The sequence below is a fragment of the Dryobates pubescens genome, chromosome 3 (assembly GCF_014839835.1).
Source record: "Dryobates pubescens isolate bDryPub1 chromosome 3, bDryPub1.pri, whole genome shotgun sequence".
NCBI classification, from domain to species: Eukaryota; Metazoa; Chordata; class Aves; order Piciformes; family Picidae; genus Dryobates; species Dryobates pubescens.
This window is the reverse complement of record NC_071614.1, coordinates 35,515,929-35,543,084: the sequence shown is the minus strand read 5'-3', so window position 1 is coordinate 35,543,084 and position 27,156 is coordinate 35,515,929. Positions and strand designations below refer to the sequence as shown.

General features: G+C 34.8%; 2 protein-coding genes across 3 annotated transcripts in view; one reads left to right on the top strand and one right to left on the bottom strand.

Annotated features, from left to right (window-relative positions):
- MCPH1 (microcephalin 1) overlaps positions 1–4,386 on the top strand; it is a 35,579-nt gene extending 31,193 nt beyond the window's left edge. Inside the window, exons 11-12 of the mRNA XM_054180176.1 lie at positions 3,231–3,306; positions 4,351–4,386. Of these exons, the coding sequence (XP_054036151.1) occupies positions 3,231–3,306; positions 4,351–4,386 (112 nt within the window). The remainder of the gene's footprint in view (positions 1–3,230; positions 3,307–4,350) is intronic.
- A 2,722-nt stretch (positions 4,387–7,108) lies between these two features.
- Positions 7,109–27,156, bottom strand: part of ANGPT2 (angiopoietin 2) — a 40,246-nt gene continuing 20,198 nt past the window's right edge. For both annotated transcript variants that reach the window (XM_009904176.2, XM_054179966.1), the window contains 7 exons: positions 25,381–25,502; positions 23,039–23,271; positions 20,688–20,815; positions 12,976–13,077; positions 12,325–12,491; positions 9,315–9,445; positions 7,109–7,990 (listed from right to left, as the gene is read on the bottom strand). In XM_009904176.2, the coding sequence (XP_009902478.1) occupies positions 7,830–7,990; positions 9,315–9,445; positions 12,325–12,491; positions 12,976–13,077; positions 20,688–20,815; positions 23,039–23,271; positions 25,381–25,502 (1,044 nt within the window). In that variant the 3' untranslated portion in view covers positions 7,109–7,829. The remainder of the gene's footprint in view (positions 7,991–9,314; positions 9,446–12,324; positions 12,492–12,975; positions 13,078–20,687; positions 20,816–23,038; positions 23,272–25,380; positions 25,503–27,156) is intronic.

The following is a 27,156-nucleotide window of genomic DNA, read 5'->3' as shown; positions in this document are numbered from 1 at the left end:
ATTTGCTATATATTGCTTTCTCATAACAGAGTAGTCAAACTTGAAAACGGTGTGTTTCCTTGAGGGAAAAAAAGCTTAAAATTACTACTAAGATAGCTAAAGATGGAGATTATTACAGAAATCCAGTAAAACAATTTCCTGTTCCTGTACCAAAGACAGTATTTGGATAATCAGCATTCTGGCAATTGCTATTTTGGAATTTCTTTGCCCATTTTATGCACTTCACTTCTGTGAAGCAATCCATGGAGAAAACATCAACATGTGCTCTTAATACAGTAATGCTGGCTAGTAGCAATTCCAGTTCTGTGCTGCTGTCTTACAGGCTACCTTTTAGACTCATCATCACTCAGCCGTGTCCCTTGTGTAATACCAAAGTGCTAAATGGAATTGTTCCAAGGATTAGCTTGTTCCTGTAAATATTATTGGATCAAATGCTGAAGCTGTCTCTACTCATTTTATTGAGCTGCTATTTAGATGAAGTTCTGAAGTTCCTAGGAGAATTGCATAAGAAGGAACTAGAGAAAAACTTTGTAATTCATCTCCCCAGATCATAAATTTGTTTAGTCTTATAGTATCTGCTTATCTCTGAGTATTGCTATTTTTAACTTTTTTTAGAACTATCCTTAAATTTTCGCTGAAGCTGAGTACAACTTTGTCCATAAATATCCCTCAAGTAATTAAATAATTTATTTCACTGAAAGAAAATGCTGCTTCAAATGCTTTTTAAAAATGATTTCTCAATCTGATGCAAGATTATCATGAAAGAACATCATTGTGTTATTTGTAACTGTGTCACTGCCATAATTTTGCCCTTTTTTTAACCCAAATTTGTTAATTCAATGTGTTAACTAGAAAAGAGAAAGCTGAAGCCTTATTTAGCTATCACAAGTAGTTCCGTAAAAAATTAGGGGAATTTCATTTAAGAAAAATATTTTCCTTTTTATAATGCTGCAATACTGAATCCTTTAAATTACTTTCAACACTGTAGCAAATCAGTCTGGAGAAATCAGTAGCACTTTTTAATCAAAGTATTCATTGTGAAGAGTAGTGATTGTCTTTTGGAAGATGTTTTTCAACAATTTAAGAAGCTGAAATATTCTTTACCTCTATCTTTTGACTAGTAGCATTGGGACATAATTTAGACTGCAATAATTTTTTTTTTCCTTCTGAGAAAACTTAAAATTATATTTTTTAGAAATGGACCTTAGAAAAATATAAAATTTACTGTTAGACATTTAATATTCGTAGTACTCCCATTTGCATATTTCAAGATTAGTTATTTAAGTACAAATATCATATTATTGTTCACTGTCCTAGTTGTATGGGTAAGAGGCCTTAATGACTAGCCAAACAATGTGTTTTCAGGCCCCTAAGAACTTGATGTGTGGCATAAATATTCTGTATACTGTGAATAAAAGAGCATAGATGAGGTGTCCCTGCCTATGGCAGTGGGTTAGAAATAGATGCTCTTTAAGATCCTCTCCAACTCAGATCATTCTGTGATTCTATGATATGCACAGGATGACTGCACCAAGGCTGTATAACCTGTAAAGTATTTTTTTGGAGGTGAAGGCCATAGAGGTTGCTTGCTACTGAATTAGACAGAATAGTAGATGCTTGAGGACACAGTAACAGGAGATTGATCAACTCGATTCTAGAGTCCAAAAGCCAAGGGAAAACATTCTTTAAGGTTGTGGGAATTCCACAGAAAAGCTATGCTTCTCTGCTTCCCTCCTTACTTCCCTCTTGCATGGATACTCAGCAAGTCTGCATTCTGCTAGAATCTGCTACATTCTTAATATCTCAATGTTATCAGCAGTTTTTTCTAATTTCTGATACTCCTATATCCAGCATTTCTGTTTGATGCATACTGTACTGCTTTATCATTACCTTTTAAACTAAATCTTTTGTAACTGGACTTTTGAAAACTCCTAGATAACTTTTATCAATATAAACCCTTCTGAAGTGTTTCAGCTTTTCTTAATGATTTTTTTCCACAGGCTGAAGAACTGTTGAATATGAGGATATGACTCAACAAGAAAATATAGTTTACTTAAGAATAATATTGCAAATCATAACTTGGTTTTGCCCTACATGAATTTGAAGCATGTTTTTATTTTTAGTATTGCTATGAAAATATGTTGTGCTAATGCCAGAACTGAACTTTCAGTAACTTGGAATGGAGAGCTCTTGCCTCTGTGTTCATGATAACAGAATGTTTTAGTCATTGGTGACCTAATTATTTAATGCAGGATCTGATCATGATCTCTGCATCTAATTTTCTTTTTTTCTAGGAAAATACATACAATGCTTTTGTACTCAATTCCAGAACCATGATGGACAACCATTAATCCATCTTTTGTTAAGATAAACAAAATTGATTTTTCTAAACAAAATTCTGTAAATACTGCAAGGATTGATAGAGGGTTTTACTGTAAAATTGGCCTGGAAAGTTGAATGGGATTAGCTAATCATAACTGATTTGGGGGGTTTATGCCTTAATCTTTTTTGGGTTATTTGCCAGCTACTCTTGGTACAAACATCATTTTGGTATTGTAAGGACATGATGTACATGTTATACAGCATGTACATCTGTTCCTGCTGAAGATTACTTACAAAGACATTATTATCATGCAGCATGTCTCTAGGAATTGTATCTGAAATTACAATTTTCTTGGTTCAGTGAAAGCTGATATATACTGTGATTAAAAGAGAAATGGTTTGGATTAGCAAGTTTCTTTTATATGTAATAGATATGTACAGCTGTAAGTATAAAGCTAATACATGTCAAGATTCTTATTGTAAATTGTAGAAAATAGACACAGATACCACCTTAAAATGTACAACTTAAAATCACAAGTTGAAGTCTTTACTGCTACTATAGTTTTCTAGACTTAAACACTGGAATCCATTATTAGGTTTTGAATAATTTTTATGGCCATTGATTTATTATGTGCTTAATCTTATTTTTAGATTTAATATGATATTTAATTACTAGATAAAGTAATTTTTTGGTCCATTTGTTGCATTTTCAGATGTTTGATATAGGAATATAACTTCAGTGTTTTAACAGTTTGTTTCAGTGGTAAAAATTTTATCTTTCCAATTGCTTGCTTTTCCAGTGACTCGCCGGATAAACAAAATACCAAACTAACTGCTGGAACTACAGTTACCTCTAATTACATATTCAGAGTTTGCTGTCATAGAAATTAAATGAATTCAACTTACCACTTAATGTCTCTAGAACTGGACCATCGGATCTCAGAGGAACCTTATGAGCTTTCATTCGGCTTCCCTGCAGCTCCTGTAAGTTTAATGACTCTAAGTTTGTGAACTTTCTTTTGTCTGGAAAATTGTTTGCTATCTAAATTGATTTTGTGAACAAGAAGGCCTACTAGAAAAAAAAATCCTTCTTCTTTCTTTTTTTTTCCCTATGCAAATATTATAAGGAGTTAGTTTCTCCTTCCACTACTTTTTGAAGTGTATGCAAAAACTTTGCTAAAATGCAACAAATTGATCCACCAATTAATGTCTGAATAAACTACTTTCTTATTTAAGTGTAAATGTCATTTATTTTATTTGTGGAATAATTTATTTCTATCTGTGGTTGTATATAAACTGGAGAGGCATGTTATTACCTAACAGAAACATTATTCAGGCATGGACTCAGTATTTTCAGTCCAGAAATTGCTTAGGTAATGGAAAAATTCTGTGGGCTTTCAAAACTACTAAGTAGGTAAAATTAAGCATTTTTCTGTGTTCAATAATTATTCTCAAAGTACTGAACTGTGAACTAGTGCAGAAATACGTATGTGGGGACCTGGTGTATCTGTGCAGTCATGACTGTATCTGCAATCCATGTATTACAGATGATTAAACTCTAGGTTTGCTTTGGTTTTAGAACAAGTAGAATTCTAGCAGGTTACTAGCCTGTCACTGTAATAGTTTTTCCAAGAAAAGGTTTCACAGTTTCTCTTACATTGTGACAGCTGGTTAAGTGTATTATCATCTGCTACTTGTTTCTCAGACTTTCATAGGGGGGTTGAAGAAAGAACACTAAATAGGGGATGAACTTTTTTGCTGTAATTTTATTAACTGTCACAAACTCACATTCAACATTCTTTCTAAATCTATAATTTATGTAAATTTACTTGTGTAACATGAAGACTGTTTAATGATTATAAATTGTCAGTTCTCAAAGTGCAAGAAAACTAAGTTACTCTGAAATGAGCCCTTTTCACTTAATTTGTAAAATATGAAGCATGTTTTTCTCCCTCTTTTCTGTATTTGTGTGAAGAAAGGACACAATGCTTCAGATTAAGCTGTTCTGAGTTGTCTTTGTCTTTTCAGACTACCTCGTTTAATAACCAAATACGCTATCAGTAAGAAAGTATATTCTTTGGAAGGGATTTCTCTTAGAGTTGTTTCTTAGATTCTGTTTACAAATGTTATTCCTAAAGCAGAACTAAGGAGGGCTTGAGATATGGTGAGAAGATAAAATTGAGGGAGGTTATGGTTGTGCTTAGAACCTGAATTTCTTGTTTGTAATAAACGTTTCTTTCAGAGTCCAAGGTGAGTCTAGTCATTCCCTTCTGGAGTAATTCTGGTTTCTTACTGTAACAGATACCTTATTTTTAAAGATATTATTATTATTTGAACATTAATTATGCCTATGTTAGGAAAAATTGGTGGAGTCACCATCACTGGAGGTTTTCAGGAGAAGACTTGATGGGGTGCTTGGTGCCGTGGGTTAGTTGTTTGGGTGGTGTTGGATTGGTTGATGGGTTGGACACGATGATCTTGAAAGTCTCATCCAACCTGGTTTATTCTATGTATTCTATGTATTCTTTCTGTTCCTATATTCTCTTTCTTTTCTTGTCATTTCTTTTCTACTTCCAAGAAGTATTCAGAAAAATTGGAAGTGTGTTCTAGTTTTATATATTGTTTATTTGATTCTAGGAAGGAATTAAAAGAAGGGGTTATCTTGCTGTTATGTTTTAATTGTTTGTACCATGTCCAAGGCAATTGCTGCAGCCTTCTTTCTCCTATTAATTGCATTCCTTCCAAAATGTCCTCCTCTCACTTCACTGCAGTTTGCAGTTTGTCATGCAATATCATGTAGATAAAATGTCATTTTAAAAGATACTCACTCTGAAATTTTGCATTGGTCTTTATAAATTACTCTTTTATATTAAAAAAAGGAAGGTCTTATGAAGCAGTGGCTACACCAGTATCTTCGATCAGTTTCCTAGAAGGCATCTAAAAAGCCCTTAAATCTTACAAAGATTTTTTTTTTCCCAGCAAACCAAAACTAATCATGCAATATTTAATCATTCTTGTCATGTGGAGTTTTCTTACTAAAATAATGAAGGTTAATTTCAACCACAAGTTAGTGCCATTTTCCTTTGCCAGGTTGAGCATTCCTACTATGCCAGATTCCATCATGGTTTTAAAGAAGTTTTTCTTAAATATATGTCAGATATTGTATTTTATTTTTTTAAATTATCTGATTAATTCATATGGTTTCTGTTGGAAGGGACATTAAAGACCACCTAGTTCCAACCCTCTGTCATGGGAAGAGCCAGCATTCCCTGAGAAATAAGTCATCTAGACCCAGCATTTCTGTTAAATGTCATAGAATCATAGACTTGTTAGGGTTAGAAGGGACCTCAAGAATCATCTAGTTTCAGCTCCCCACCATGGGCAGGGACACCTCATTAAGGACCATTTGGTTCTGTAGTTGAACGCTCTGCTGCAAGGGACTTGTCCAGTCTACCCTAATGTTAATAAATTAATAAATTAAAAAGAAAAGCCAATTTCTACAATTCTGACTTGTGTTTGCTGCCTCTTATGCCGTTGTGGTGTACCTCCAAGAAGAGTCTGACTCTGTCCCCTGTGTCTGCAATCAAGTGGTTGTAGACAGCTTAAGACCTCCCTTCCTCTTCTCCAGGCTGAAAAAGCCACTTATGTCATGTGCTTCTTGGTATGTCTAGCTCCATTACTATCTTGGTGTCTGTCTGGTAGACTTGCTCTTTAATGCATTTCTTAGAAGTTCATGAAAGTAATTTGTTTGTTTGTTTGTAATATGTATATCCTTACAAGTTTGGTAGGAAAAAAATAAAATATTAAGCTGTAATGTTAAATATAGTGAAGATTGGGGGTTTTTTGCAGTTCTTTAGCTGATGAATGTTGAATTACATTAATTTTATTTAAAATCAGATCATGAAGTGATATTAGAAGTATTTTTTTCTCTGCTATCCTTTAGATGACTAATGGGTAGTAATTTTCAGTGATAGAGGTGTGAGTGGTGGGGTACTCTCAGAACAGCTTTAGTGACTGTCAGTAAAATGAAGAGTTTTCATTGATCTTTCTCAAAATCATGCACTGTTTTTAAGATAAAACACCTTTTATTAAGTAAGCCTTCAGAAACTGTGTGTCTGGGGTTTTGTTTTGCTTTATGAGATGTTCTTGCCTTGTAACTAATTCGGTCCTAAAATTTTACCAAAATCTTACTGTAAGACAAAGATTAAGCATAAGAATTAAAACCTAAAGTTCATCTGAGGGGGAAAATCCACAAAACTTTGTGTGATTTGTGAATAAATATCTTCTAAATCTGAACTGCAGTGTACAAAATTGTAAAGCATATAGGAATTTTTAAAAGGCAGAAATCACCCACTAGAGCAGTCATATTGTGGCATACATTGAGGGCCTTCTTGAGGAGAATTCCTGGAATGAAGTAATTAAAAAACCCAAGAGTTTGACCATTGAAAGCTTTCAGATTATTTTTCCCCTGCTTTTAAAATCTAGTAATTTGTATCCTAAGTCACAGCATAAATTTAATTGTATCAAAGAACATGCATATGTGTTTGGCTTAAGGTAGTTTTACAAACCCTGTAGACATACTACAGCAGCAGGTGATAACTGATTGTCATAGACAACTGGGCATCTGGTGGGAATGCCGTTGTCCCTCTTTATAAAGTACTGATCGGTTGCTTTCCAGGTAAACAACAAGGAAAGCAAAAAAAAACCCAACCCAACAAAAAAAAGGTGCAATCTTCATAAAAATGAAAGGAAATACATGCTATGCTGTAACTTGCAGAGATTTTTGTAAGTTAATGACTGTAACAGGTATGAACTGAACAAAATGATGATTACCTTTTTTTGTGCACAGTATTTCCCAAGAATAAATGCAAAATACTTAAATGGTGTTTGTCCTTTGTTAAATAACGTAATACAGGCTATTGGGAAAAAAAATAAATCCCTGAATAAGTGTAAGAAGTTATTTAGGAGACTACATGAAGAGAAAGTATGTATTCTTTAAGTACAATATTAAGCAAATTACAGGACAGAATTTTATGTACATAAAAGGCGAACATGACACAGATAAATAGTTCTAGATCTAGTTAAGTGTTTTATATTGAAGTAATGTTTAAAGTTCAGTGATGAGGCAAAATGCATATTTCTAAAACTATTTTAGGTATTTTTCACAGTTCCAGTTATTTACTAACAAATACATAACATAAATGATCAATAAAACACAGTCCTTAAGTTGTGTGACAGTTCCTTGGATGCTCTTTTTATTCAGTTGTTTGGTCAAATCACTGCTGTATCAGGTTGATGCTTTAGACTTTGTGTGTGGTTGAGTAATATGAGATTTAGCTGATCAAGCTTATTGCAATTCAGGATTGTACTGAACATGATCCCTTCAGAATACTAACACATATTTTCTGGGCTTGAAAATGAGACAAGTTGCAGATGTGTGTTTATATACTCAGCAAATGAAGTCTTTGAAGATTATACAATGCATAATTCACATCATGCAAAAGCATTTAGAAATCTGCTGGTCGAATCATCATAGTTGTGGCTTTGAGAGAGTATCCTGAGCCTTTCCAATAGTACCACTTGATACCGTTGAACTTGTTGTTGTTCTGTCGTAATGGATAATACATTCCATTAAGGTTAGAAGGACCACATGCATCAAACCACCATCCTGCAAGACAGAAAACAAAGAGAAACATCAACACAAGTGTTTTATATAAGGACACTTTGTTCTTGTGAAATAAGAAAGAAATCTAACCCCAGGTTTTCACTCTTATGATTTGGCAGTTTCAGTATAAAATACTTGCCTCAAACACAGAAAATAAATGTATTTATGTATTACATATTCTTGAAGCTTATGTAGTACATTCTAGTTTACAAGCAAGAAGCTTAATTTATTGTCAGTATTGAACACTATAGTTCAAGTCAAGACTTGAACTGTAATTGTATTGCGTTGTCTTTGGTTTTTATCTGCTCTTCAGTAAATTCCTGTTCAGATTTCAACTCCTTCCTTATTTCTCTTTAGAGAATTAACTCAGCTATCTGTTTTGGTTCTCTGTGCAGATCAGTTCAAAACCTCTGTGCTGCAACTTGGTAAGAAGGAAAAAGAGACCTGTTGGTGGGTCATAAGGAAAATTTATTTTTATTAATAAGAAAATATTTTTATACTTCTGTTATGATGGTGATAATGCATGTGGTCTGTTTTTCAGGGCAGTAATCCAATTATCCATTCAGATAAACCAAAGACGCCTTTTGTCTTGCAAGTTGTGCTATAGGGAAATGAACCATTTCTTAAGAGATAACAGGAAGAGAAGTCAAATTTACGAAGGACTTGTTTACATTTCAGAATGTGGAAATCTAGATTGACAAATGAGAATGGCTTCTGTGGTTCAAGATTAAAAATAGCACCTATAACGCCAATAACTAGTAAACAGTCATTTAGAAAAACATAGATCTTGCATATGTCTGGTACATCTTTGCTATTTCATTATTATACTAAAACAAGGGATTAAATACTTGTACCCTTCTATGGCATGTACAGTATACAGCAGATTTGGGTTTTTTTCTTCTCTTTTGCATAGTTAAGGAAAGGGTTTGTGCCTAAAGAATCAGGAGCCATTTCACTGATGAACTGAATCGCTAAAACAGGCTTTGGAGAGGGTAGGGGTAATTAAGTGATTTGATCTCTGAATGTTACCTCTTTCCTAGGAAATAGAATCTGCTGTCTCTCAAATTAGTTCCACAACTACAGACTTTCCTGTACCCCAACTTTGAGACTTCTTTTCCTTCCAGTTTTAACTTTTCTTGTTTTACTTTATCCTTTGTCAAACGATAAAATATTTCATTTGAAGTCACTATGCCAGTGTTTCCATTTGTGAAATGTTGGACTTCTCCAATGGTCAAAATTTACTAAGTCAAAATATCACTATTTATCTCATAGACAGTTTCAGTGCCAATAAAAATAGGAAGACGGAGAAACAAAAAAACATTCCTACCTCCTGTTAGCATTTGTGAACATTTGCAAATACATTTGTCATTGTCTGCATCCTTTGTGCTAAAATCATTTCCTGGTTGGCTTATGCTGCTTATTTTGCCCGCTGTCCCAGTAAGTCCTTTAAGGTAGATCCTGTAGGAGTGAGGAATGGAAAAAACAATTATTACGTGGAAATTAATGTTAGTTGATCTGCAAAGTAATGATGGAATAGTTTGCAATAAATATCCTGTTCAGATAGCTGAGTTCTTTTCTGGACAATGTATTGTTGTAAGCTGTTTTGAAGCATAATGTTCTCATACAAGCAGAAACGGTCAGCACAATATTGTAAGGAACAGCCTCCACATTTGTAGAGATGCTTGTTTTGCTCATGTCAAATTAGAAGACAATGACAGCAGGTACAAAGTAACTCCTGGAATTCTTCATATAGGTCATCATTTCTAATACCTTGTGTACATTATGTGCAATTACTTTTTTAAAAAATAAAGTTCAAAAGTTTAAAACAAGAATCCCTGTTTTGTTGTTGGCACAACATGGCAATGTAGCATTACAGCTTTGCATCTATGATAGATAATAGCATTACATAGACTATTAATTACCAACCAGTAACTGATATTTAAGGAGTTTCTAAGTATTTCCCTTTCCACTATCCTAATTACTCTTTCTTTTCATATCCTTCATATATTTATTAGTGTTAAATAAATCATGGGAATTCAAGTTTGCTTCAATTCCCTGCCCAGGTAAGCTTTCAGTGAGGCTGCTGCTGTTTGTATCTGCTTACACAGGTGTAGATGCAGTCTCACTGAGGAGAGACAGCATCAAACAGGGGAGGCAATTACACAGTTATTACTGTGTTACCTTCAACTAGGACTGGAACCTTATGCTCCCATAGTATCTCTTTTTCATGATTGCATTTCTGTATCAAATAGCTCATCCTTGTCAGAGGAGGAAATTTAGTTATGTGAGAATTAACTTGTCCCCAGATCAGTCTTCATCTTGCATGTAATTCTCTGTTTATGATAGAAGTTGTCTTTGGTAGTTTGATTATTTTAACCCATTTTATATTCCTTCTTTTAAAATATTAAGAATGAATTAATTTTTATTCATTTAGGGTTCAAAAGTTCAGCTCATTACAGATTTTCTTTAAAATCTTTTTTCAAAAGGTTAAATACTGTGGGTTTTCTTAAGGTGAGTTCAATATTCTGTAAGTCAGCTATTAAGAGTATTCAAGGTTCCAAGTATAATGTCTGAGCCTTGGCTTGATTTTCAAATACCATTTGAAGTCTAATCTAAGCAGAATATCATAAATTTCTTACTATTACTCTATTTTTAGAAGTGTGGCTTAGTCTAACAGTAGATGAGAGGCAGTAGATATAAACTGAAATGAGAGTTTCTGACTGTCTATCAAGAATACATTTTTCACCATGAGGACAGACAAGCAGTTTTCACTGCATCAAGACCCAGCTAAATAAAGCCCCGAGCAACCTGGTTTTGAGATAAGTTTGACTCCAAGTTCATTCTGGTCTCAATTTTTATGAATCTATGAAATTTCAGTTTCATGGTCAACTTCTCCTTTCCAGCATTCTGAACATATTAGTGTTCCTAATGTAATGGAAGGTGCTTTTAATTGACTAGTTAGATTTTTTTCTCTTTCTTTTTCATAATGTTAAATATAGTCTTTAAACCACTGCATTTTATGATGCATTCCATGTTTGGTTGCATATTAAAATAAAGTATCTACTTACAGAAAACCATCTTAATTTTCAGCCAGTATTTCTTTTAATATTGTAAATGGACAGGGGTAGTGACCTGTATTGCAAATGCTGCCTTTATAGCTATTTTGAAGCATTACTTGGAAAAAAAAAAATCTCTGCTGTAGATTCTGACTGTTTCCAGATGGAAAAATATTTGCTTTGGAGTTCAGACAACTGTATACTACTAAGGCATTAAGATCTAGCATTTTGGGTGGGGGTGAGATTCTGATAGTTTAGGATTGCTTTGCATATAGGACTTGAAATAACTGCATTGGTTCTCTCTCAACAGCTAGAAAAACTTGGAGAAATTGATCTAAATACAGACAATTTTTCTGTTCTGTCACATGAAGCTCCCTGAATCTGTAAGACTTACAAAGAAACATGTCATGGGCCATGTAGCAGGAAGGCATCTGTAGTGTCTCATTTATTCCATAACCAATCAACCACGATTTACTGCATTTACAGTCAGCCTGGAAAATGAAGTGTGAACTGCCCATATATTTCAGCTGTAGCTGATACTTCAAAAATGTATAATACTATCCTATTTCAAAGGTAAAATACTGTAATAATTATTTATATATAAAGTATTTATTATAAATGTATATTATTTCATCTTTTAACTAAATGCATAAGAAATCAAGAAGCATGACATTTTACAGATTGATGGGAGCACAAATAGTAGGTCTATTAAAATCTGGTGTTAAAAATGATAACTTAGGAGCATGAGACTGCACATTTGCTATTAGCTTCATTTTCATAGGCAGGATAGTTTTCTTTGAGAATCACAGAAGGGAAAGGTGGCATTACATCAGTGTGCTCTTCATGACAACAGAACAGCTCCTAATAGCCACTGACTTAAGTGAAAAATCTCTTTGCAGTGTTATTCATCTTAGTCATCACCTTCCAGAAATGTATTGTGAAGAATCAGGATTTGATAGCAACTGCAGACAGTTTTCTGTTGCCCTGAAGACTGTACACTGCTACGTGCTATACTGGCACGTGTATCCTATCTTATAACATACTTTCTGGATCTTATGTATTACACTCACCTGGGGTACATTAGTAAAATACACATTCTCTCCATTGCAAAAAAAGAAATTGATTGTTTTAAGCAATAGGCTAAAAAAAAAGGAGCAAACATTTTCTGAGCAAACTGAAAAAATTGTAATTTGTATGAAATAAAGTCACACATCTACAACAGTTTAGCATTTTTATTACCAGATTTTATTTTTATTATTCTGATTTGATATTTCTACTTACCTGTATTTTAGTTCTTCAGTTGCTAGAGAGAAGTGGTCATACATTGAATATGCTTCATTTCCTTCCCAGTCTTTCAGGTGTATTTTAAGAACATAACGCTTCTGATTAGTCAGTTGAGAAACAAACTCATTTCCCAGCCAATACTCGCCAGCAGGGTCACCAAATCCCTGTAATTCAAGTTGTATAATTTAATAGCTTTGTTTTCTTGGGGTGTTTTGAGTTTGAATTTATCACTTTATGAAATTTTAAGTTTAAGTCTTTCAAGTAAGAAAGTGGAAGTTATAGATCTGTATCAAAAAGGTAATTTTAACAAAGACAAGCTCATGAATATGAAATAGTGAATTAATATTACTTGGTAGATTTGGAGCACTTTCTACTGCTGCCACTAGAAACATAAATACAGATAACACAAAAGATATGGACATCATGGAACAGCTGGTTAAATGAAAGTGAGGTTTCTCTTTAGACACAAACATCACACTTGCAAGTCTGCTTAGGCAAACTAATACTACTCTGATATTTTCTAAGTGATCATTTAAGGACAAGCTTCTAAAACCTGCATACGTTTGAAGGCTGCTCTTAATGTAACTTTATTATATTAGATTTCAGATGGTAACAATTAGTATTAAGGCTTCAGAAAAGATTGCTTACCATCTTGTACTCTTTCCATGTCCGATGAAAGTCCACGCTACCGTCTTCACGTTTCTGAATAACTGTCCAACCTCCTCCACCAGTTTCCATGTCACAATAGGCCTACCAGAGTAAGCAGGTAAGAGCATAAGGGCATGCAGTCATGGAAAAACAAAAATACAAATCGGCTACTTTGCACAGTTCTCTGGGGTGGCGAGTTTTAAAGTGTGCAAATGCAAAATGTGGTTTTCATAGCTTTCATACAAATCAGTTGTAGTTGTCCATAAATAAGTGTGATTCCTTAGTGTACATATCACCCTTAACAGAATGCAAATGGCACCTGAAAAATAGGTGGTAGCTGGTGTTAAAAGAAGAGAAAAAAAAATGAATGTAGCTTCTGATTATGTCCCTCACTCTTGCACTGATTGTTGGGGTTTTTTTTGTTGTTGTTGTTGTTGTTTGTATCCTGATGAAATATTTCTCATAAAAATGCTTTCACTTCTCCATCTTTTCTGTGAGAGATTCATTCAAATCCATGGCTTTTCAGAGGATACATGCTGTTAAATTTGGGCAGTGAGCAAACTGAAATACATTTTTATTTCCACTTGTGTACCATGTTGGGGTGTGTAAAGTAAAGATGTAGCACCTGTGGGGAGCTGCGGACAGGATAGGTGACCCTAAACTGACCAACAAGGTCTTCCATTCCATATTCATCATATTCTGTGTAAAGCTGAGAGATCAAAAATGTTCTTCAGTCCCAGTCCAAGCATTCCTGAATCCAGGTCCTGAATCTGGTTCCTGTCTGCCACTGAGTCCAGTCTGGGACTTCCCTAGTGCCTACCCATGGCACTGGTGGTGATGGTGATGTAATTGCCATCAGTGCGGCTGGGTTAAATACTGGATTTGTGTCTATTTTGTATATATTTCCTTTCAGTGTTATTATTTTCATTAAAGCTGTTTAGTTTTCCAATCTGTAAGTCTGTCTTTCTCTTCCCCTTTGGGAAGGGAGAGGGGGCAATAGAGAGTTTCTGTCACTTGTTTAGTGGCCGGCCCAGCCCTAACACTTGACACTTGTGCAAGTATTCCTATTTGGAGAGTTCACAGTTAAAGCTCTAGTTTCTCTCACTGGGAAGGCTAATTCTCTTTTTTTAACACTTTATACCAAGACATTGAAACTCTGAATCTTCCTTGGAATTATTTCATATCTTTGAAGAGGTTTTAAATTGGCTTATCTGTATTCTAGGTCTTTCATCAAGTAAGTGAAGTTGCATCTTCCCATTTACAAGAGCGGAGCCAAAATTTGGCTTCTCAAATTTTGATAGGATCTCTCACCTGTACAGATTAATTAAAAACAAAACAAACACATGCACTCCAGTGTTGCATTCTAATTTGGATGTTTCCTTTATTTAGAAAAACCTCTCAGTGGTCTTCCTTCTTATCTAACTTATTACTGCTGATTCTCACAGTGTGTTTATAAATGCCACAAATCATGACTGAATGCCACTGAAGCTGTCTTTTTGTACCTAATGCTATGGGAGACTGTCTTGTGAGTGCTCTCAGTTCTCTGAACTGTTAGGCATCCTGGAAAATCTCTGAGAAAGTACGACTTCAGAAAAGCCAGAGTTTCCTTCTGCACTGTGGCAAGTTTTGTATGTCATCTAAAGAACTCATTGTGCTCTTTACTAAATTTTGGATATAGTTGGCTCTTTTAGGATATAAATGTATTTCCATGTTTGTGTATTGTACATCTGTTACATACACACATAGGTTCGTAAATTAAACCAGGTATTTTCAGGGCAAACAGGGACACATACACTTTTCAAAGGTATCATCCTTCTGAAGAGAAAGCAAGCCCTTGAGATACAATTATTAATCTTGTTAGTGTTTCATTGTGCTGTAACATATTGGAAATATGAGGCAGATACTATATTTTAAGGTTGTATCTAAGCTCTTTGTTCAGCGTCAGAGAATGGTGAGATAGTCAATTGGAGATTTTTAGTAAAGATTGAAAAAAAACCCCAAAAAACACAAACAAGGAAAAATAATTGGATTAGGGATTAGTTCTTAAATTACATCATGTGACTGGAATTTAATTGAAAGCAGCAACTTTAATTTGCACTGCTGTATGCAAGTCACAGAAACACAGAAACATTCAGGTTGGAAAAGACCCTCAGGATCACCAAGTCCAGCTGATAACCCTACTCTGCAAGGTTCACCCCTAAACCATATCCCCAAGTACCACATCCAAACAACCTTTAAACACATCCAGGGTTGGTGATTCAAACACCTCCCTGGGCAGACCATTCCAATGCCTGACCAAAACCCACTCCAGAATAAATTTCTTCCTTCACATACACAAGCCCTGCTACTAGCTGCAAGGAACCATTTATGATTTATTAATACTACCATAAAAATGGAACTAAACAACAATGAAATAAAGGATAATGAAAAGTTTTTTTGGCCTGTAATTAGTCTGCAAGCTTTTAGAGATGCAAAAGTCTGAGGTATTCAGTTCAAACTTAGATTTTGTTGGAATGGGAATAACGCAAACAGATAATTCAAACTGCAAACAAGTCATACACTAATCATCAAATCTGACTCAGAGTCATAGATTCATGGATTGGTTTGGGTTGGAAGGGACCATCTAGTTTCAATCCCCCCTGCCACGGGCAGGGATAGCTTCCACTAGACCAGGTCGTTCAAGGCCCCATCCAACCTGGCAGTGAACACCTCCAGGTGTTTTTCTGTTTGTTTTACTGACCTGTGTATTTAATGATCAGTAAAGATTTGGTAATAGCATATAAATGATATTTAATAAAACAGTAAAGTAAAAAGTGCCTTGGAAAGGAAAGGATGAAGATAAGGTAGTCTAAAAGATAATCCATCTGTCTTATAAAGTGAATTTATGGGATGTGCAATGCATATGTTAAGATTAATTTCTATGGGAGGCTATGAAGGGTGAAGCTAGTGATGGGCTGAAGCAGATGCAGATACTTCATTAAGCATCATTACAAGTGAAAATGCTGATTTAACAGTGGTCAGACATCATTGGTTGTGGAGAAAGTTTTTGGACTCTAAAGCTTCACACCACTGAATGGACAGTATAAGGAGCCAGGTTCAGAATAAAACTGTTTTATACTACTCTGAAACAAGTAGTGTTTAACTACTTGCAAAGGAATGCTGCCTAATAATTTACATGGGCCACTTGAGCAGTCTGATTGGAGCTATCAGAGAAGTGAACTGATGTTTTTTAATGTGACACACAATTTCATTGATGCCAATCTAAATTTCAATTTAGCTGGAATAATTACTTTGAAGATATCAATGCTGTAAAATAGCACTTTATTTAGTTCTAACGAGAAACTCGAACAGTGAATGACACTGAGTATCTTCCCCAAAATATTCCTGTTAGAGCCAGTATCTATTTTGTATGTGAATGGTAAGACAACTAGCTTGCATAGACACTATGGACTCTTTGGGATTAATGCTAGGGTACTGCAAATTTGTTCCCCAATGGGGAAGCAATTTAGTAAGAACTTAAATAATAAGCAATCAGAGAAGTCCATACAAATCTCATGTAGATTTTTCATACTAGTAACAGTATTGTAAAGTTTATGTAAATTTGGGAGAAAAATTTCTCCACGTTAAAAAAGTATAATAATGTAAGTCATATGTAAGTGCCAGTTTTATAGCCTTGGAAAAGGAAATTCTTTTCTTTCTTGGGTGGAAAATGTGACACAGGCAAAGGGAATGTACTCATTATGTTATCTTCTAGTGTCATCCTAACTGTTTTAAAAGATGAGAAGATTATTTCTGTTTGAGATTTCAGTGTATGGTTTCTAACTGCTATACTCCATAGTGGTACACTTACTCCCTTGAATTAGCTAAAAAGTGAGAATTATTTTTATCATCTATTAAATAATCATCATACAGTGACATATTTAGCTTTCAGGATTCTCTGGCAGTCCAGAACTCTTGTCTTTCAAGCCCTAATCTGTGTAGCTTTACTGACAAAATCATACTTTGCTTTCCAGGATTTCCCTAGAAACAATTCTCTGTCTAAACAAGATGAAAATACTGTAAAACTAGGAAAATGATTTTTATTTGGGGAAAGAAAATCAAGTCAATGAAGAAAAATGGCAGTAAAGATAACATAAAGAAAGTTAACCAAAGTGATTAATTTTTATTGCTTTTTACTGCAAATGCTTAAGTGAACGGTACATAGTTATAAGCAGTAAGGATGGGAGTAGGCTATTCAGTAAAATGAAGGTTAAGGAAAGGGGTTTGGGTTTTTTTCAGTTTAAAATAAACACAATTCATTGCTGTGTTAGTTCTCAGAGGGAACAATTTCTTCATGAAGTATGTGAAAGATGAGGGGAGAGGAAACATTTATTTGGACTTCAGCTTTGAAAAAAAAAATCTTAATTCTCCAGTAAAATGATATGGACATAAGGCTTTCCCTAGCACTCATTACTAAAACAGAACTCTTTTGACCTTTCAGCCTAACCTAGGTTTTATATTCAAAAGGAAGAAATGTAGCATATCATAAAACTAGTAAAAATAGATACCAAGATTAGGCAGGCAGCAGGAGTCTTCAAACAGATGCCAAAAAGAATAGAGAGATTAGTCTCTCAAATTACAACAAATTGGCAGGGGGAATATTTGATTTGTCTTATGAACTGCTTCAGTACTTACAGTTCTAGCAGCTGTAGCTCTGTGAGAGATCAGGTCAGCTGTTTTTATTTTTCACCTCCAGCTAATGATCAGTGCTGTATTTTTGAACACTGTAATATACTGTAAGATACATGTAACCAGAAGCAGTCCCCTTCCCAAAGATGATCAGCCTGTAAGCTGTGAGTGGTCAATTAGATGTCATCACTGTTTAAGAAGCTGACTTTTAGAGCAAGTAATTTTTCTTCTTCTTTTTTTTTTTTCCCTTGTACAGTAGGATATTTGGGATGTAAGTGTTTTCAGACCTACTTTCTGAATGGTAAGGCTCTGGCTATCAGGATGAAGATCCAGTAAACTTTTTATACCAAGTCAAGTGTGGTTGGTGATCTGTGCACCACTTTTGGCTGATGTCTCAACACTACTTTGCTATCTCTAGCTCTTAGAGGTCTGATTAGATAAGAATTGTGGTCTTGGTTTCCTTGTTCCGGGGAAAAAGAGCTCTGCATGTCGTTTCTAGACTTCTGAAATTCACCTAAAAAACCTGACCTCATCTGACCTCTTCAGAGAAGCTACATATGCGCTCTTTTTGAATGCTTGGCATTGGAAACAATTTGTGTACGTGTATTTTAGGCATAAGATCCATGGCATAGGCTCTTTTTGACATGCCTAGCCACTTGTCTGGATGACCACATTTTAGGAAAGTTATGCACATCCATTTTATTGAGAAATTCACACCTGCCCAAATGACTTTGTGCAATAATATTTTGGTTTAAAAGGCCTTGGCTTGGAATGCATGATGGTTCTTGGAAAAAAATTCAACTCATCGGGAGTAGAAATGAGGAAGAGCTTAGCCACTGCTTCAGACACTGCTTTAAGATTTGAGGTAATACATTGGTAATAGTTGTGGAAATGTATCAGGGCCATTCAAACTCGGTCATTCTGTCTGGTTAAGAACAGGGGGTTAATCAGTTCAGTTGACTGCTGTAAACATGAAGCTATTGACTCTCATGGCTTTGCCTCTGTCATTTCTCCTTGTGTCAGCAGTCTTTTGCTTTTTTCCCTCAGTGTTTCTAAAAAGACTTAGCTTTTGTGCTGGTGCAGAACAGGAAAGCTTGAAAGCTTGCAAATATTAATGGAATGAAAGAATTGTTTTCCTCTCAGCTCTCGTACGCAATTCTTCAGTTTTGGATTATGATGGGAGACAAATTAGTGAAGTGGGATCAGTTACAGATTACACAGAAGTTGTTTATAAGCCTGTTAGGAGGTCAGAAGGTGTTACAAGAGGAAAAGATGAAAACATAAACAGCAGCACAGCACTTTTGGCAAATAAAAAAGGTCATTCTGTTTCCTGGTCTGAGTGGCTATACACATCATCAACAGTTAAAAATGGTGTAATGTGTTGGTTATCCCTAAACCTTCACTTCCCTTGACAACTCCTCATGTATCTGTATTTGTATTGAAAACAAAATCGGCATCAGATTAAAACATTTTAGTCTCTTGTTTTTCATGTCATATAGTAAGCAAAACCTTCACTACCTTTTAAAGTTTCTTTATCAGTCTATCTGAAGTGGACAGAATAAGGTCATAAATCTTTAATATTATTAAATTAATTACTGATTTACTTAAATTACTAGATTTTAACTACTTTTTTTTTTTTCACCTAGTCAATTACCAAAATGGATAACTTGGATAATTTTGTTAAGTGTTTTATGCCTCAGTGTACAAATGTAAAACATTTAATATTTTATACTCTAGGAAGTCTGCTTCAGGGACAGAATATTCTGGTGGGTTTTAGTTTTACAGAAATGTGCATTACTCTGGCTTCTCAGGTCATCTAAATTTCCTAAACATTTATGCCTTTGAAAATGCAGTGTTAAGGTTTACGACAGATATTTTCATTCTGTAATATACCATGCATTTGTGTCTGCTTGTAGGAATGCTCTCTGTATTATATTTAATAGTAAAATTAAAACCAAAGGTAAAAGCTTGAGAGAAGTAATATTAAGAGATTCAAGGAATGCAACCCTTCCTGAGATATCTAACAAAGACTGCTCAAGCTGTTACTTTGGAGATGCAGACACCTGCATCTCCCTTAGCACTTAAAATTGTAATTGTAGATATCTGTGTTATTTAAGTACTGTACCACTTAATGTATAATAAAACACTTTTTATGTCTTATCTAACTAATTTGGTTGTGAAACAGATGTGCTGAATATAGACTAGAATATTCAAAAGGAAAACCAGCCTTTTTTTTTCTCTCCAAGAGAAACAGATTCCAGATATCATCATTCTGTAAACGATATCTGCAAAAATCACAGGTTTTATGTATTGTGTTTTATAGATCTTACACAAACAAATTGCTTATTTCCTTTAGTTGAGAGCTTTGTAAAGATAAAGATCACAAAGGCTGGCTTGGCCCAGATGAAGTTCTGGCATTTCAAAGACTTGTCACTGGTGAACTTAATTTCCAAACCTTTGCTGTCAAACTTGGGAAAAAGTGCTTTCTCTCTCAGGGTTTTATCAATTGCTTTTCCACATGTGCTGATCTGATTGCTAATCTAATTGTTGCACAAATGCCCTTAAAAATCTGCATAACAAAGAACTGGAACCCATACATGAGTCCAGTACTATTAAATTGTTTATACTGAGTACACTTCCATGCCCCTGATTTTACCTCCTTTTCCCACCAGAAAGGACTTGGCCATATGAAGGGACTAAGAACTTAGGAAAGACAGGGAACTGTCACAGAGCAATTACATTGGACTTAGAGATTTTATAAAGAAATCACAGTACTATATCGGTTTAGTGGTGTTAATTATGTGGAAACAACTAAATTCTGGCATGAAGTGAACAACAAAATGTTCATTCATTTCAACTGAGCCAAGAGTTCATGTTAAGGACCTTCTTCCTGTGAGATATTCAGATCTCTAAGTATGAAATGCTTGTAAAAAACACCATGCACCATGGAATAAACTTCACTATTAACTAGCCTTTGATCTTTACCAGATCAAATAACTTTAACATATACAGTATGTCTAGGTAGCACTTTACAGCCATCCTACCTTCTTTTCTTGTACAGTGTTCGAAACTGTCAAGGTGTAGATTCCACTTGTAGTCAGTCCAGATTTGAAAGCTTCAGCACAGTCTTTGAAGCTGATTTGCTCCTCTTTAGCTATGAAGTTGTGCTTAGCTGTTAAAAATATAGTGGAAATGGAAGGCATTAAGAGATGAATAAAAGTTACTAAGAAGCAATTAACGATGTAATCAGCTTAACACTTTGCAGTTCCAAAAAATATGCCTGTTCCAAAAAAGAAATGAGAAGTAACAGTATTAATTATGTGTGTTGTTGCTTTACTTGATTTAAAGACATTACTCTGATATGAACATGATTATCTGATAGATTGAGAATTGCTGAATTATTTCAGCTGAACAGATTCTGCTTCCATTTGTTGCCTTTGCTGGACTCCTGCATAAATTCTAACCTCTATGCATTAACTACTACTACAAATATATCTAACTAGCAACTGATTGCATTAATAATGACCTAATATGATTCTAATATTGTGAAAACTGACATAAGAGTTATGGAATCTCTTCTAATGCAGCTGACTGGAATAACTACTCTCAAGATTTTAGGCAGGTTCTTTTTTTTGGCCCCTCCTGAACACGAACATGCTGAAGCTTGGTAGATCAGACCAACCCTCTAAGGAGACATCCCTTCTGGAATTAATTTGAGTAAAAAATACATTTTAATATGCCTAAGCCTTCTTATTTCACAGAACAATCTAAGGCTCATCCTTTTGTTCAGTTCTTTATTAACTGTGGCGGTTGGAATTTCCTGGCATTTTGCCTGCTGACTGATATTTCGTATTTGACCCTTTTGGGGTTGGTTCTGTGTATTTTCCCTTTTAACTTAATCTAACAAACACAGACAGTACAAAGTTTTAGGTGCTATATAAATACATGTTTATATTACAGTTGCTTATTATGTTCCTTTTTGCTTGCTTATTCATTATTTACCTGTTTACATGCTTTGCCTTAAATGTAAAAATAACACGTTCAGTAATTGCTTTTCCACACTCTATTGTTTGTATACCGTCTTAGAAGCTTTCCCTGCTAATTTTGTCTTTTTGGCAAGCATTCATTATTTTTTCCACTCTGGCTTTAACAGTGTTGTAGCCAACATGACTTTGCCTTGTTTACTTATTTGTGCACTAGCATAGCAGATAACATCAGCAGGAACATGTACAGCCTTGGTAATGGTATTTAAGGGGATAGTGTCAGTTATTAAGACAAAAAACTTAGGACTTACTTTGTTTAGAAAAACCTACATCATATTATTTAGGACACTTGAAAGTGAGGATTTCCAAACACCTTTTTGCTTTTAGGTGATCCAGTTTACAGTAAGGTAGCATAGCCCATCAATACCATCTTTTAAATTGTAATGACAACATTTTCCTAGTATTTAATTTTACTTTTTTTTTTCTTTTTTAGATGTTCTGTATGCTTCTGCATTTCCAGCCCTGAGAGCTTTCAAGGCAAACATGTCAGATTCTTTACTCTTTCATGCAGAACAGCTATACTTTCTTAATTTGTCAAAGTTGTGCATCGGACATAAAATTCAAGGGAAGGAATTTGTCCATCTTTTAAAATCCTGTTTAGCCATAACCTTGAGTTTATGGTTTGTGTGGATTTTTTTATGGAGCATGTGAATCTACATAAATTTGGAAACTGTGGTCAATGGCTGTGATTTGTGGCAGTACTGTCAGGCATTAAGGAGTAAGATCCTTTCCTATAAAATTTGCTAAACTGAAGGATTTTTAGAATGAACAGGGAAGCATCAGTGAAGGACTGGAGGACTTTAGGAAGTACCCACTGCACTGAGCTGGTGTTTTCTGTTGTTTGGGGCATACACAGGTGCCAAAAATTGGGCCAGTGCTGATTCCTTTGCCTTTAACAGCCATTATAATTAGTCCTTTCTTTGATGAACATAATATGCACAGACCAATGAGATGTGGCAGAAGCAACCTGTGCTAGCCAGGAGGAAGAGCTGCAGACCTACATTATGCAGTTTAACCTAGATACATGGTCATGGGAGTGTGTATTGCCAGAGGAGTGAATGCCATGTGAGACAAATTACATACTTGGCATCTCTGTATTGTTGAACCACTGGAGAAGTGGGCAGCCAAACCAATGTAAGCCACAGGAGATGAACAAAATGCTGAAAATAAACCACAGTAATGTTGTGGTTGTTCCCCCTCGCCTCTAAAAAAACTAGGTTAATTAACTCAGATGCAGAATTTAAGGCAAAAAAAGAAATGTGGTGAAACTGGGTTTAACACTTTATAGGTAATAATGTATGAAAATTAGAAAATGTCACTCAAATAATGTAAGCAGGTCTGCTTTTACTTACAGTTTGGTGTAGATATCATAGTAAGCAAGTTATGAACAGTCTCCATCAGATCATGTTGCTGTTTTTGCAGAACCGAGTTGTTTACTGTAGCTGTAACTAGCTGTTTTTCTAGTTCTTCTATAATAGAATTCTGTCTGGCTACTAGGACTTGAAGCTGATCTTTTTCATCTTTTATTGACTTCAGCTGAAGTGTGTGCTTATCTTCCATCTCAAGAACTCTTTTTTCTAGAAAGCTAAATAAAAGATTACAGTTAGGCTCCCCAGAAACAATTCTGAGCTGATATAGAGAACCAAGCCTGTTGTAGGAGTTTCTTTCTTTGTAAGTATTCAACTTTATTCTCTGATGCCACGCATGCAGTAGAAAGCTAAATGAAAGTTTAGTTTGATAAATATGCTTCATTATGTTAATAATTAAATTAATAATCAACATTATCTAGCGTAGTCTGTATTGCAGGCTTTTAAAACATAACAATTGGGTATTTGCTAATTCAGCATTATAAAAGGAAAGATATAATGAAAGATTTCATGGTTTTACCCTACTAAAAGATGAAACTTATTTATAGATGAACCTAATGTCCTTTAATTACAACTAAATATATACTTAGCATGAAAAGAACTTTATGGTGTGAAGATAGGGAGACATGCAAAGAGTTACTTGAAGATGTGTTACAGCATCTCCAGTTTTGGGAGCTGGTGTGTGTAGGTTACTGGCTGGAACAGTATTTATTGGTAATTGTTCTGATGCAGACTCTGAGAAAGCTCATGTTTAAAGACACATGGCAAGAATGGAGAAGTAAAATCCATTGCCATTATTGAGAAAAAAAACCACAATCTTGAACCTTGCAATTAGGTTTCAAGCAGAACAGCTTGATGTCAGATTTTCTTTTGTAAGGTAAGAAACAATGCTCTCATGTTTTACCTCGGTTTTAAAAGGATAGTCTAAAGTCTGCTTCACACACACTAAAAATTTACATTTCAAAATTCAGTATTTGCTTTGCTTTCCATTTGATAAGGATGCTTGTTTTTATTAAGCTGGTAGATAAACCCTTTAGGGAGCATATATAAATGTAGTAAAGTGGTGAACAAAAATGTCAAAACACGTCTCCTGGGTTTTTTAAGCTAATTCTCTGAAAATAAAAAGCACTTTGCACATATGGTTCTCATTGAAAACCAGGGCTTTGAAGGAGAAAATTTAGTCACTGCTGCTTTTATATTTCTCTGTAAACTATTTATTGCCAAAAGTAAAATTAGACCCTGGTGATATGAAAATGAAACTAGCTGAAAAAAAGGTATGAGCCTTTGGACACCAGTTGAGTGCAGGAATGGACAGGAGTGGCATTTGGATATTGGTCTGAATTTCAACAGTTTGACTAGTAAGGAACACTGAATGTGAGTAGTTGACTTTTCTCACCAGGTTGGAAAAACCTGTGGCAATTACCTGGTTGTATATTAGGGTAGCTGTGTGTCATGGATTGAGTTGAACCTACTGCTGTTATTCACACCATGCTGCAGTCATGCCAGCTTCAAAAATGAAAGTGTTGGCTGGAGCAAAGTATTATGGGGCTTGAAATTCCAATTGTAACGTGAGAGGCTTCCTGTTCTGGTTGCTGCTTCTGGGTTCTGGATTTCTTGGGTGTTGGTCTTTTATGCTGGGATAGTGGTGGGACAAGAAGGGGTGGGGGAGTGGTTTTCTGGCTTGGGCTTTTGGCACACTTGCTTCTGCTTGCTGCTGCTTTGTGCCATGCTTTTTATGCAAATAGGCTAAGGTAATGGTGTCTTTTGTGCTATGTTTATCTGATTTCGATCAGTAAACTCTAATCTTATCTCACTTTTTTTTTGTCTCAAACATAACTTTTTGAGTGTTACTTTTCCCTCACTTCTTTGTTGGGAAATCAGACGGGTTCAGTTTGACCCATTTATTCTAGTCTATTCATTTTGTTCCGATTCAAACCATTACACTGTGTATTACATGGAAATAAAATTTTAGAGATATGGTTGCACTGGACTAGTTTAAGAAAAATTTCATAATCCATAACTTCATCTGGATAAGTCTAAAGAAGAATATATACTGGCTACAATTGAAGTATGGAGAAGTATTTCAGGCTTAGACTGCAGTTGCTCGTGAAAAGAGCTTTAGTGAAGAATGATACATAAACAGAACACAAGAAGAATAAGCTTACATGTTTTAGGCCTTAAGCAATATATGAACTTTGTAATGACCATAGCTGTGTGATGGGAGCTTCTGTAGAAGGCCCTTATTTTCCTGCTCAAGTAGGTTTGTTTCTAAAAGTGTTAGGAGGGCACTTCTAATAGCATTATGTTGGGTTGACAGACAAACTTACCTGTTCTTTTCTTGTAATTTAGTTATCTCGTTGGTCTGATCTGAAATCTGTCTTTCTAGTTTGTTTGTTGAAAGAGAGTGTTCCAAAAGCTGAAGTTCAAGTCTGGTTGTCTGGTTTAATACCTAAATAAAATGTATAAAAGTATTTTAAAATCAAGATATTTCTTTTAAACGAAGTGTCATTTCTTTGCTGTTAAATCATACAAACATCTGCTTAGGCCTGCAATTTAAAAAAAAAAAAAAAGTATTTTGGAAAACTTAATTTAGGCACAAATGATCATGGAGTTAGAATGAAGAAGAATAGAGACTTGCACTAATTTTGTTGTTGCACGACCATATCTGGAGATATTTCAGTAGCGTGGTACTTTTCTAATCAATGTCTGAGAATGACTGTGTACCTCAGTTTTACAGTCACACCTTCCCTCTATTCCAATAATCTTATTTCGTTACTGGAACTATTACAGCGGTTGTTCAGGGAGTAATCTGTTTTCTCAGTCTGGTGAAGAAAGGCAGTACTTTGTAGATATCTCTCTCTGATTGAAATCACATCCAGGTGCTGAAATCACTAAACGGTTCCCTCTTACTTTTTTCCTTAATCTCAGATTATATTTTCATGTGTTTATCAGACTTGTGGTGATCCACTCCTTGCATTTTAATGTAACCTGCTTTACACTTACTTTTTACTGTCTAAATTTACTTGCATCTTTAAATAAAGAAATGCAGATACTAGGAAACCTGGAAGGTACTTTTAAGTTTGTATTGGATTGCATTAATTTAAGGCATGTTTTCTAGAAATATTTTCTCATTGTTTTAGAAGAGCTTCTTTTAATTTAGCAGAGTTTGGCTTTTCTTGGCAGAAGAATTGATTACTCATGTCCTTCATGTTAAACAGTCATTCAGGACATGATTTCACACTTAACTGTAATTGAAAACTATTGCCAAAAGTAAGTGGCCTTGAGAAAGCAATTGTTTGGTTAATTTCCTTATGTTGTTAATTAAGCCTTTAGCCCAGTCACCAGTAATTTCAAGCAGAGAAGGAATGTTACAGTGATGATTTTCTTCCTCTAAGCAAAAACTAATTGAATAATTTCCATAAAGACATTACCCTGAATGGATAAATACATTCTCTCAACATGTGCAAAGTATTGGGCTCCCGGATAATGCTCTCAGAAAGTTGAATTCGGTACCCCTGTGAGCTATGAACTATCACTTCATCAAAGAATTCACGAAGGCTTGTTTTAGGTTAAAAACACGGTCTAATTCATTGAATGAATTTTACAGATACTAAAACATCTACCAAGGATTTGGGGGTTTGCATGCTATTTACTTGATATAAAATGTTATATGCTGCATGCCGTATTTGTTATTCATCTGGGGACATCTGGGTCTGAGATTTCCTACTGTGTTAGCACAACTACAAATACATAACGCTCTATATTGATCTGGCTCATTCTTACATTAAAATCAGCATTCTATTTCACAGAATGTCTTACTGTAGTTAAAATCATAATTACAGATAAAACCTTTTTTTGTTTGTTTGAAATAATTTAGAGAATAATATGTACAACAGGCCAGTTTACTTCTTTGTGAATGTACTTTTCTGGCAACCTCCTCCTATTAATTTTTTTCTGATTCATCACTAGTTCATTTATTTCTCCCTCTGTTAAATAACAATAATGTAATGCATTGTGGTGGAAATTAACTGTTGTACCACTTAAAGCATCTGCAAAAACATTCATTAAAAAGAGATGTTTTTCTTGATTTTTTTTTTTTTTAA